Source organism: Gopherus flavomarginatus, chromosome 6 (genome assembly GCF_025201925.1).
Source record: "Gopherus flavomarginatus isolate rGopFla2 chromosome 6, rGopFla2.mat.asm, whole genome shotgun sequence".
Lineage (NCBI taxonomy): Eukaryota > Metazoa > Chordata > Testudines > Testudinidae > Gopherus > Gopherus flavomarginatus.
Window position 1 is genome coordinate 120,575,101 of NC_066622.1, and position 12,291 is coordinate 120,587,391.

General features: G+C 46.3%; 1 protein-coding gene across 1 annotated transcript; it reads right to left on the reverse strand.

Annotated features, from left to right (window-relative positions):
- Positions 1 to 332: 332 nt before the first annotated feature.
- PSTK (phosphoseryl-tRNA kinase) lies at positions 333 to 10,242 on the reverse strand. Its single transcript, XM_050959587.1, has 6 exons — positions 9,315 to 10,242; positions 5,811 to 6,102; positions 4,627 to 4,825; positions 2,227 to 2,302; positions 1,600 to 1,693; positions 333 to 1,341 (listed from the first exon to the last, which is right to left on the reverse strand). The coding sequence occupies exons 1-6, from the start codon at positions 9,648 to 9,650 to the stop codon at positions 1,139 to 1,141; spliced, it is 1,200 nt and encodes a 399-aa protein (XP_050815544.1). The 5' UTR covers positions 9,651 to 10,242; the 3' UTR covers positions 333 to 1,138.
- Positions 10,243 to 12,291: the final 2,049 nt, after the last annotated feature.

A 12,291-nucleotide genomic window follows, 5' to 3' on the forward strand; every position in this document is an offset into this window, starting at 1 on the left:
GTTACAGAACCTGAATCTTGCTGGGCTTAGTATTAAACATTTTATTGCCTTTATTATCAGTTACCTAAAGTAGCCCGACACTGTCTGTTTTTCAGGGAGCAAGAGAATACCATTTTTGTCTCCACACAGTGCAAGTGTCAAGTCTAGAAGATGCATTGCTGCAGGTTTGATTTGATCTCTGTTGCCAAATATTGCAGAGTAGATCATGCAAATGTGATACACATTAACTGTGTGTTGCTTAGAAAGAAAGGCCCAGCAGGTGCAATCAGTTCTCCACATTACTATAACAAACAGCAGCTGTGGAAGAGAAAAGTCAAAGGATACAACAAAGATACCCTAATACAATCTCTTTATTAATATTACCTAGCACTTTACATATTAAATAGCATCACGCAGACATTAACCAGTTAATGTAATACTGTTTGTACTGACTAATAAATAAGACAATTTATAATTTCTTACAGATTCTATGATTCACTCTATTGTTATGCAGGATGACAACATGTGATTCCCTGACTGTCCCAATAGGAATGATGACTTTATTAATGTAGGAGGAGGTTAATTACTGAGAGCAAACAACATTTGAGACCAGAGCTTTTCTACCTATGTACATCATTGTTGCCTAGCTATAAACACTTTGGAAGAACAAAGGATTGGGAGGAAGATTTGAGAATTCTTTGCTTCTATTATTTGTTCTATGGGAAAAGGAAAAATGACATTGAAAAAAAAAAAGGAAAACTGGGGAATCTGAGATCGGAAAGGAACAGAGAGATGGATACATGGGAAATCTAAGAAATACAGAAGCAAGGACGAAGAACATTATGGATGGAGGAGCCAGAGAAGGAGTTCAAAGATTTGCACCAAAGATGTTTTACGAGACACCGATTAGGGTGACTACAGCTCCAAAATCTCTCATCTTCAAACCTCATTTCTTCCTATTGTTGGTCTGGTCTTAAAAATGAAACACCTGAGTTGTTTTTTTTGTTTGTTTGTTTCATAGCATTGTGACACAAAATGAAATTATAAATTAACATTAACCTCCATATATGGCAGCTGTGGCTTCCTCAGATATCTTTAGCCATCCTGCTGAATAAGTTATCACATTTTTGGCATTCCTTGCACTCAAAACACAGTGTGCTCATTTAAAAAAAAAAACCTTCTTCACTACATTGTCTGTTGCTTGTTGGAATGAAGTAATGACATTTGTAACAAATTCACTGCTTGGCAGACAAAACTGATTTTTTTTATGATTCTCTTGTCGCAAATCTTCCAAGAACTCTGCTTTAAGCTTATTAAGTTCTTCTGCCAGAATCTTCATCTCATTTGGAAGTACATTTTTATCTAAAAGAAAATAAAACTATAGTTTTTATCTTGAGATGTCTGCTAAATTTCAAAGACCTAGGGCCAGATCCTGCAAACACTTAACTTCAGTGCGATCCCTCATGAGAGTAAAGTTTCACATGAGTTTTACTTGCAGGATCCTAGGGTCTAATCTTATACGATTTCAGTGTACGAGTATTTCACAGTTTCAGCCTTATGTTAGTCACCAGTTGAACTATATACTCCTGGAGAATAACTATTAGAATATGACATGCATACCTCTCACATCCTTCATTGTTTGAGAGACAATTCGTCTGAAAGCCTGATCAGCTTGGTGGAGAATACTAGCTGCACAAATGGCTCTATCTGTTTCCTATCCAAGACCAAAAGAAAGTTCTATTTAAGAGTAGAAATGCATTCAAAAATGTAAATATAATGATTTTGAAGTATTCATTATTCAGGGGCAGACTACAGCATTTAGCCACAGCTTTGTGTTGGGAGTAGCATGGAGCTGCCCCATGGCATTACCTCATGGAGTGTCTCAGTTGTATGGGGGAAAGCAATCTGTACCACCCCTTTTTAGCGTGACAGCAGACAATTTCCCTCCCAATGCAGTCAGTCAGTTCTGGGAGGCATTATCTTAATTACTGTGAACATATTCAAAGCTTGCTAGAATACACTCCAGATGACTTAATTAAGAATTTGTAGCACAGTCACTATTTTTCATAAAAAAAAGAACTCATTATGTACATAGTCTTTTTTTCTCTGGGCTTTTGCAAGCAAGAACCGTGGAAGGAATTTCTCATTTTCAGACATTAAGGTGAACAGAGCACAACTAGAAAGGCACAATTAATTATTTCAATATGATCTGCAGAAGGGCATTTGTTTAAAGACAATTAGTACTACCTTTTGTTCGATATTTTCCTCAATTTGTTTCACTGGATTTTCCAAAGCAGTAACCAACAAATTAATCACCTGCAAACTAAAAAACAATGTTACTCTTATTTTGTAAAATCAACATACAATAATGGCACAAACCTCTCCCCCCCTAAACAGCTGATTCTCAGTTAAGGTTGCAAAGTAAATAATATAAACCTTATGCAAGATAAGAGGACAAGAAGAACATTACAACAACAAATACACAATACACATTATGGAAACTATCACAACTATCACTTAAAATAAATTACATAAATATGCTATTACTCTCACAGTTCCAAAATTCAGTTAATGACAGTACTGACAACTGAAAGCTCACCATACTCATTCCTAACAACAGTCTTAACTCTGGTCCAAAATACTCAAACTTTTTCAAAATACACACAATGAATTAAATCATTTGCAAGGGTAAAGAGGTTTTCACATATTAAACTGTATAAATCAGGTTTTGATATTTAAAGTTGTATGTCAGCTTTTGACATTTTATTTGATAAGTTTTCTGAAATAAATAATTTTTGATTAGTTGAGATGTCTTTGTTCTTTACATCTATGTAAATGATCCTATACAAGAGATCATATTTAAACCTATATGTATTTAAAGTTTCAAGTGTTTAACTTTATTTGACTTCAGTGAAACTTCTCACATGGATAAATTTATTCACATGCATAAGTGTTGGCAAGGTCAGCCACAAATCTGTACTATAATTAGGGCCCTACCAAATTCACGGCCATGAAAAATGCGTCACGGACCATGAAATCTGGTCTCCCCCCCCATGAAATCTGGTCTTTCGTGTGCTTTTATCCTACATGATACAGATTTCACAGGGGAGACCTGCATTTCTCAAATTGGAGGTCCTGACCCAATAGCGAGTTGCAGGGAGGTCACAGGGCCACGGTATTGCCACCCTTACTTCTGCACTGCCTTGAGCTGGGCAGCTGGAGAGCGGCAGCTGTTGGCTGGGTGCCCAGCTCTGAAGGCAGTGCCCCGCCAGCAGCAGCACAGAAGTAAGGGTGGCCATGGGCAGCCGGTCACCCAGCTATTGGGGGTAGCTAGCCCTCGGCCCCTCCCCTTGTGCCTGAGCCTCCTGTCCTCCCCCTTCTTACCAGTCCCCTCCCGAGCAGAAGCCCAGAACACCCCCAGCATGGCCCCCAGCCTCCGTGCCCCAGATGGCGCAGCTGCAGTGCCCCCAGCTCCAGGCACCTAGGTGGGTAGGGTGGCCCCAGCGCCAGCTGCCCCGAGTCCCTGCGGGAAGTAGGCAGGCCAGCCCCAGCCAGCCAAGGCCAAGGCAGAGTGCAGGGAGGGAATCTGGAGGCAGAGCATGGGCAGAGCAACACCAGGCTGTTTTGGGAGGCACAGCCTCCCCCTGCCTATGATACCCGCCGCCATGTGGGTGGCAATACCCTACCATGCCACGCTTACTTCTGTGCTGGCAGTGGCTCTTCCTTCTGAGTTGGGGTCCCAGCCAGCAACTGCCACTCCCCAGCTGCCCTTCTCTGAAGGCAGCACCTCCAGCAGCAGCAGTGCAGAAGTAAAGGTAGCAGTACCACAATCCCCCCTTCTATAACATTGCGACCCTCTCGAAACTCCTTTTTGGGTCAGGATCCCTACAATTACAACACCATGACATTTCAGATTTAAATAGCTGAAATAATGAAATTTATGATTTTTTAAATCCTAAGACCGTGAAATTGACCAAAATGGACTGTGAAGTTGGTAGGGCTCTAACCATAATAAGAAGTTATGTAATTTTGGTTATGATGATCCTTGCTTTTCATCCCCAATAAAGAGACTCAAACCCTGTTTAAACTGAAAATCTCAACATGACCTCAACTATGGAGTCATCAATGTCTTCCCAGATCACTGTGGAGAAAAAATATCTTAAAGAATTGTGATTTGGGAAAATTAATAAGAATCAATGAACATAAATAATTTTGTAAGGATATCTTCTTATTCCTTTCACTTTTGTTTGTAACACTATCCTCACTGTAGAACTCTGCAGAGAACTACAATTGTTTTTAAAATATTAACATCTAGCTGTGCTCTTAATAAAGGCGTGTTAACATCTTCATTAGAAAGCTGTTTTCCCAAGAATACAAACAAAAACTTGGTTTAAGAAGACTGTGCAGAAGCATTTTTTGCATACATGTGCAGAACCTTATTAAAAATAGGCACAAGCATCCTTATAAGTCTGCTGCAGAAATTGGCTCAGGCTCTCAAGTTTTAAAATATTTTCTGTGTTCAATATGCATTTAAATCAATTCCCTGGTTTCCAGAAATAGCTCTACAGAGTGTGTACAACATACTGCACATATTCCCTCTCCATGAAAGCAAAGTATATAAAGGAGAACTTTAATATAACAACATACTTATCTTCTGAAGTGCATTCAACACTTTTCAGAATTAGGCTATTTTGTTCCCATGTGTTTTTCTCAGGATTTGGTACTTCTGTTTTTCTTGCCATTAGACATATGGTCTCATCAGGTAACGGCTGACTTCTCAGACAATTCCTCTGTAAGCAGGACTCAAGTGGACAGTCTAAAAATAACTGGCAGAAGCCCAATGAATCTAAAAGAATTTCACAAAATGTTTGCTTTGAAGAAAATAGTAATTTTAAACTGCTAAACTAATACTTTCTGAAAACTATGTGTGTGAGAAATAGAGAAATTTTACATAAACTAGACTCACTCACTCACTCACAAGTTGCCTATAATGCAGTCAGAGAAGCTATCATATATACTCATTCATAAACCGAATATTTTTGGTAAAAAAAGTGACTGGAGGTCAGCTTATAAATGGATCTACACCAAAATTTGATGATTTTAAACTCTATGGAATCATTGAATTGAATATCTAATACATTGTTGTTTTGTTAACAGCAAATGTCAGGGCTAGCAAAACTAATGCTGTTTAAACCTATTGATTTAAAACAAAAAAAAGGAGTAAAATAAAAAATACAAATTAATGTTTTATAAAACCAGGGGGAAAGAATTTTCAGCACAGTACAGAAATATAAAGCATTCCTTTCCTGTACCTGGAGCATCTGCAGGCATGGAATCCCTCAGCTCCCTGTGGCCAGGGTTCGCCATTCCCAGCAAATGGGAGCTGCAGGAACGGCATGCCACTTCCTGCAGCTCCCATTGGCTGGGAACGGCAAACCGTGGACACTGGGAACTGAGGAGCTCTGTGCCTGTGAACGTTCCAGGTAAGCAAAACATCTAAGCCCACTAAAGGCTTACCCTAACGGACGAGGAGTCAAAGTTTGCCAACTCCTAAAATATAGGGTTGGCTTATGAAAGGATCATACAGTTTTTGCTATTTTTACCTAACCATCTTGGGGTGGGGGGTTGGCTTATAAACGAATGGGCTAATGAACGAGTATATACGGTAGTTAGAGCCTGGGCTTTATTTTTAAATATTTTAGCCATTTAGAATGTATTTAACAATTAAAGATCTTCCAAAACGGACTAAGCAGCTAAAGTTAACTGAATCTGCAGAATAATTATTTTGCTATAAAACATGAAATTGATGCATGTAAAGGGAAAAATATTACATTTGCGAGCTAGCTGGTATACTTCATATCTCATGCTTTGATAATAAAAGTTGTCATCCAAAACAAAATACAATGGTCTGGAAGTGGTTGTATTTATTAAGTAATGACAAGATTTGGCATCATGTATTTCTGAAGAGATTAATCCTTGTTCTTTGAAACAGGAAACAAAACTTTTCCATGTCGCTTCAGTTCTGTTTGTTGGAGCACACAAATGATCTCCATTAATAAGAGCCTGTAAGAAGTGTTCAAGGTACACTAACAGTTCATGTCGGTACAATTTCCAGCGAGACAGCTATGAAAAAAAAACAAAATATTTCACATTTAATATTAATGTTTAATTTAACAAATACTAACTCCCTCCCTCTATGCTTCCCATGTTCCTTCCTGTTCTTCCTTATGACTGTTCTTGTGACTCTTTTTTTCTTCAGCTTTCCACTTTCTTTCATGCTGCCTACTACCCACACCATAGCCTTCCAATTCCATATAAGCCTACCTAACTTTCCTCCCTCATGCCCACCTTTGTGGCAAAGGCCCCTGATTCAGCACAGCACTTGAACACGTGTTTAGCATCAGGCATATGCTAACGTGTGTTTTCTTAATAATGATTTAAGCATGTGCTTAACTGTTCTGCTAAATCAGTGCCCAAAGGTTGATCGTCTCACACATTTTCATGTCTTTGTGCTTGAACTGTATGCAGTGTCAGGTATTATGTCTATTTCAGTTTGGATACAAGCTCTTCAGCGAGATAACTTGGGACCATATCTACTTGTATGGCAACATTCTCATGTACTTAAAGGAAGGAGGCCTCTTGTTGCTGTCTTTAATTCACTCATATTTAGATATGGCAGTAGATTTAACACTGGCTCATACCGCAATATTTAGACCCGGGAGTGAAGTTAGGCTAGAATTTTGACACTACCTCTGTCTTTGCTCTTGTGTTTAGGAAAAAAACACTTGGCTAAAATGAGAGCTGCTGGGCAGGGACAATTGTGGTACCTCTGTGACTAAAGTATTTGATTATTGCTCCCTCCCATAGCAGTTGGGTACGGACGTACTCTGCAGAGAAATGCAGAAAGAGAGGCAAAACAGAATGGAAATGCAAGAAATGGGTCAGAAGGGAAGACCTGAAGGAGGAGACGGTAACAGGCTGTTGCCTTTCCTGAGTGCTCACAATGTCCTTTGATTTTAATATAAATTGCATATGCTTAGCCTCTCTCAAGATTTGGCCTTGGCTGGGGGAGAGTAGCACCACTTTTTAAAGCTCTGCCCTTGGGTCACATTCCCCCTCAGCTGTGAGAGGGCTCTGTGGTCAGCACAGGACGGGAACAGAAACAATGGCCTGGTGTGTGTGTTACCCATGTTGAGCTATCAGAGATACCAGAGGTATCAGGAAGAGCACGTGGCCCTCTGAGGAAGAAGAAGGGACACTTGTAGGTTGAAAATAAAACTGCCTTAAGCACTACAGAAGCAGTGCCTGGGATACAGTCTGCATTGGGTGAGAGGGAGGCAGCCTTGCCTTCAGCACTGGGGAGGAGCAGTGACAGGGATACAGCTGCCAACGGAGGGAGAGGGGAGAGGACAGCCCTGCCCTCAGCGCTGGGGAGGGGCAGTGACAGGGATACAGCTGCCATGGGGGGAAGGAGGAGAGGGGACAGCCCTGCCTTCAGCACTGGGGAGTGGCAGTGACAGGGATACAGCTGCCATGGGGGGAAGGAGGAGAGGGGACAGCCCTGCCTTCAGCACTGGGGAGTGGCAGTGACAGGGATACAGCTGCCAAGGGAGGGAGGAGGAGAGGGGACAGCCCTGCCCTCAGCACCGGGGAGTGGCAGTGACAGGGATACAGCTGCCATGGGGGGAAGGAGGAGAGGGGACAGCCCTGCCTTCAGCACTGGGGAGGGGCACTGACAGGGATACAGCTGCCATGGGGGGAGGGGACAGCCCTGCCCTCAGCATTGGGGAGGGGCACTGACAGGGATACAGCTGCCATGGAGGGAGGGAGAGGACAGCCCTGCCCTCAGCACTGGGGAGGGGCAGTGCCCGGGATACAGCTGCCATGGGGGGGAGGGGACAGCCCTGCCTTCAGCATGGGGTAGGGGCAGGGCCGGTGCAAGGATGTTCTGCGCCCTAGGCGAAACTTCCACCCTGCGCCCCCCGCGCACCTGCCCTGAGGCGCCCCCCCGCCACAGCAACTTGCTCCCCCACCCTGAGGCACCCCCGCCCCCACCCCAGCTCACCCCTGCCCTGACTCCTCCCCGAGCACGCTGTGGCCGCTTCCCTTCTCTCACCTCCCAGGCTTGCAGCAGGGGTGATCTGGGGTGGGGAGATCCCCTGCGTGCCCCCCCTTACTTGCTGCAGGCGGCCCTCCCCACGCTCCCCTGCCCCAAATCCCTCCCTAAATGCTGGCAGCGACTGGGGCGGCCAAAGATCTGGCTGTCGAGGTTGCTGCCGAAGAAAATGGCACCCCCTCCCCCGCCGAAATGGCAGTGCCCTGGGCGATCGCCTACGTCGCCTAAATAGTTGCACCGGCCCTAGGTGGGGGGCAGTGACAGGGATACAGCTGCCATGGGGGGAGGGGACAGCCCTGCCCTCAGCACTGGGGAGGGGCAGTGACAGGGATACAGCTGCCAAGGGAGGGAGGAGGAGAGGGGACAGCCCCGCCTTCAGCACTGGGGAGGGGCAGTGACAGGGATACAGCTGCCATGGGGGGAGGGGACAGCCCTGCCCTCAGCACTGGGGAGGGGCAGTGACAGGGATACAGCTGCCAAGGGAGGGAGGAGGAGAGGGGACAGCCCCGCCTTCAGCACTGGGGAGGGGCAGTGACAGGGCTACAGCTGCCATGGGGGGAAGGGGACAGCCCTGCCCTCAGCACTGGGGAGGGGCAGTGACAGGGATACAGCTGCCATGGGGGGAGGGGACAGCCCTGCCCTCAGCACTGGGGAGGGGCACTGACAGGGTACAGCTGCCATGGGGGGAAGGGGACAGCCCTGCCCTCAGCACTGGGGAGGGGCAGTGACAGGGATACAGCTGCCAAGGGAGGGAGGAGGGGAGGGGACAGCCCTGCCTTCAGCACTGGGGAGGGGCAGTGACAGGGATACAGCTGCCATGGGGGGAGGGGACAGCCCTGCCCTCAGCACTGGGGAGGGGCAGTGACAGGGATACAGCTGCCAAGGGAGGGAGAGGGGAGGGGACAGCCCCGCCTTCAGCACTGGGGAGGGGCAGTGACAGGGATACAGCTGCCATGGGGGGAGGGGACAGCCCTGCCCTCAGCACTGGGGAGGGGCAGTGACAGGGATACAGCTGCCATGGGGGGAAGGGGACAGCCCTGCCCTCAGCACTGGGGAGGGGCAGTGACAGGGATACAGCTGCCATGGGCAAAGCAAAGGGAGAGCACACCCAGCCCGAAGAGCGGGGGGCGGTCAGTTTCCCGCTGTCAGTGCAGCTGGCCAATAAAGCGGAGGGTGTCTATCTATGCTAACCAATAGGAAGCGGAAAATCTGTACTGACCAATGGCTGTTGTGCTACGAGCCCCGCTTCTGTCTCTGGTTGGCTGAAGGCCTCCTGCGGAATGAGGTCATCGTAGGTCACGAGGGCACAGTCCCAGCCAGGGCCCTCGCGCCGCCGTAGGATGTGGTGCAGTGCGCGCGCCAGCGTGGATTTACCCGCCGCCGGCAGCCCGCACAAGACGCACACGCCCAGCCGCCGGAACCCGGCAGTTTCCATCGAGTCGGGAGGCGAAGACTCGGAGGAGCGCGCCTGCGGGCACCCGCGTACAGCAGACATGGCGCCCCTTTCGCGTGCCGTTGTCAGCGCCTGGCGCTCCGCCCTTTGAAAAACACGCATGCGCGCTCGCAGCCCTCTTGCCTAGATGCACGTGCGCAGTATTGTCAGTTTAGTGTCCCGTGTGCGGAGGCCGGACCCATTGTTATTCTCGTGTAGACGCTCCGGAGGCTGCTGCGCCCTGTGCGCGGGCAGGCGCTGGGACTGTGCGGGGTTCTCCGCCAGAGCCCCGTTCATAGCCGCGAGAGAAGAACGGCGGTGAAACGCCCCCGCCAGAGGGGCAGCCCCGGGGCTATCGTTCCCTTCTGCCCGGCGCGGGAGGGGTGGGCCAGCCTCGCATTGTGGGTTACCCCATCTCCCAGCACTGGCTGCTGTTGGATTTTTCATCCGTATGATGTCCTACTTTCACAGCTCACAGTGCTTTGGGGCTTGGCTACACTTGTGTGTTGGCACACATTAAAGCAGCCCTGCGTGCCCTAGGTCACTACCCATCCACACTGGCAAGGCACACAGAGCACGCTGATTCCGGGGTTAAACCGCTCCTGGCACTCCACTTCAGTAAGAAGATTAATGCTTGGTGCACATTGGCTGAAACGCCCAGGTGTCAGTGTGAATTGAGGGGTTGCATTACTCTGATCAGCCTCCAGAAATGTCCCATAATCCCCTTAAATCAAGTGGCCACTCTCGTCATTGTTTTGGAATCACTGCAGGCATGCTGATATGCCCTTTGAAAGCTATGTTTTTGACAGCTGGCTGCTTATATGCTCTGAGACAAAGCAACCATTACAGTGGAATGCTGTGTGAGAGAGAGGTGGGGGGACTAGGGGGTCTGTTGCTGTCTGAACTTACAAGACAGCATGCTGACATGCTCTCAGCCCCCCAAAAAGCCCACTCTCTCTCCCCCAACATACAACACACTCCCTGTCATGCTCCACCCCACTCCCGTCATTTGAAAAGTACGGTGCAGCCACTTGCATGCTAGGATAGCTACCACAATGCACTGCTCTCTGTGGCTGTTCCAAGAGCTGCTAATGTGGCCGTGCCAGTGCGCTTGCAGCTATCAGCGTGCACAGATTGCAGCGCTTTCCCTACTGCGCTCTACGAATGCTGGTTTAACTCAAAGCGCTCTACATCTGCAAGTGTAGCCATGCCCTTAGAAATACTAATTCTCAGAACACCCTGGTGAAACTGTTATGATAAGCCAAAGGGGGTTGAAACCAAGTACTGAGAGAGCCACACTGCAGATTAACCTTTGTAGACTCCCTGAAGTGACTGAGGCTACTTACTGGACTGAGAGCGGGTTTTGCCTTACCTGACATGGATCCCGACCTGCAAGCTTAGCTGTGTTGATGGAGAGCTGCACAGATATGGAGTGCCACCTGTGTAGGTGACTGTGTTAGTCAGATCAGCTTGCAGGATCTCGGCCCTTGGTTAAGACCCCAAAATGTCTGCAGAGCCAAAATTAAAACTGACCAGACCTGATTCGCCCTCCTGTGCTTAGTCCAATTGACTCACTATGCAGCCTCTACAGATGCATATCATGTTACTATGTCTACAAAATACCAAGCACAATATTTTCACTGATGGTATTTTTGTAAGCACGGAAAATGATTGTCCATATGTTTTTAAAACTTGAGATCTAGTCAGTCTCCAAAAAAATGAGTTAAATGTCTTCAGGTGTTCTCTAGTTTACATTATAACTTGATTGAAGTTAACATAAGAATGGCCATATTGGGTCGGACCAAAGATTCATTCAGCCCAGCATCCTGTCTTCTGACAATGGCCAATGCCAGGTGCCCCAGAGGGAATGAACAGAACAGGTAATCATCAAGAGATCCATTCCCAGTTTCTGGCAAACAGAGCTAGGGATACCATCCCTGCCCATCCTGGCCAATAGCCATTGATGGATCTATCCTCCACGAATTTATCTAGTTCTTTTTTGAACCCTGTTATAACCATGGCCTTCACAACATCTTCTGGCAAGGAGTTCCACAGGTTGACTTTGTTGTATGAAGAAATACTTCCTTTTGTTTTAAACCTGCTGCCTATTAATTTCATTTTAGTTTTCACCTTAGTTTGTGTGTTATGAGAAAGAGTAAATAACACTTCCTTATTTACTTTCTCCACACCAGTCATAATTTTATAGACCTTTATCATATCCCCCTTTAGTCTCTTTTCCAAGCTGAAAAGTCCCAGTCTTATTAATCTCTCCACATATGGGAGCCATTCCATACCCCTAATCATTTTTGTTGCCCTTTTGTGAACCTTTTTCAATTCCAATATATCTTTTTTGAGATGGGGCACGCAGTATTCAAGAAGTGGGCATACCATGGATTTATATAGAGGCAATATGATATTTTCTATCTTATTACCTATCCCTTATCGATTCCCAACATTCTGTTTGCCTTTTTGACTGCTGCAGCACATTGAGTGGATGTTTTCAGAGAACTATTCACAATGACTCCTAAGATCTTTCTTGAGTGGTAACAGCTACTTTAGACCCCATCATTTTATATGTATAGTTGGGATTATGTTTTCCAATGTGCATTACTTTGCATTTATCAGCACTGAATTTCATCTGCCATTTTGTAGCCCTGTCACCCAGTTTTGGGAGATCCTTTTATAGTTCTTTGCAGTCTGCCTGGGACTTAACTATCTCGAGTAGTTTCCGTCCTTTCCTTATTAGGACATAGGGAATCTCCTA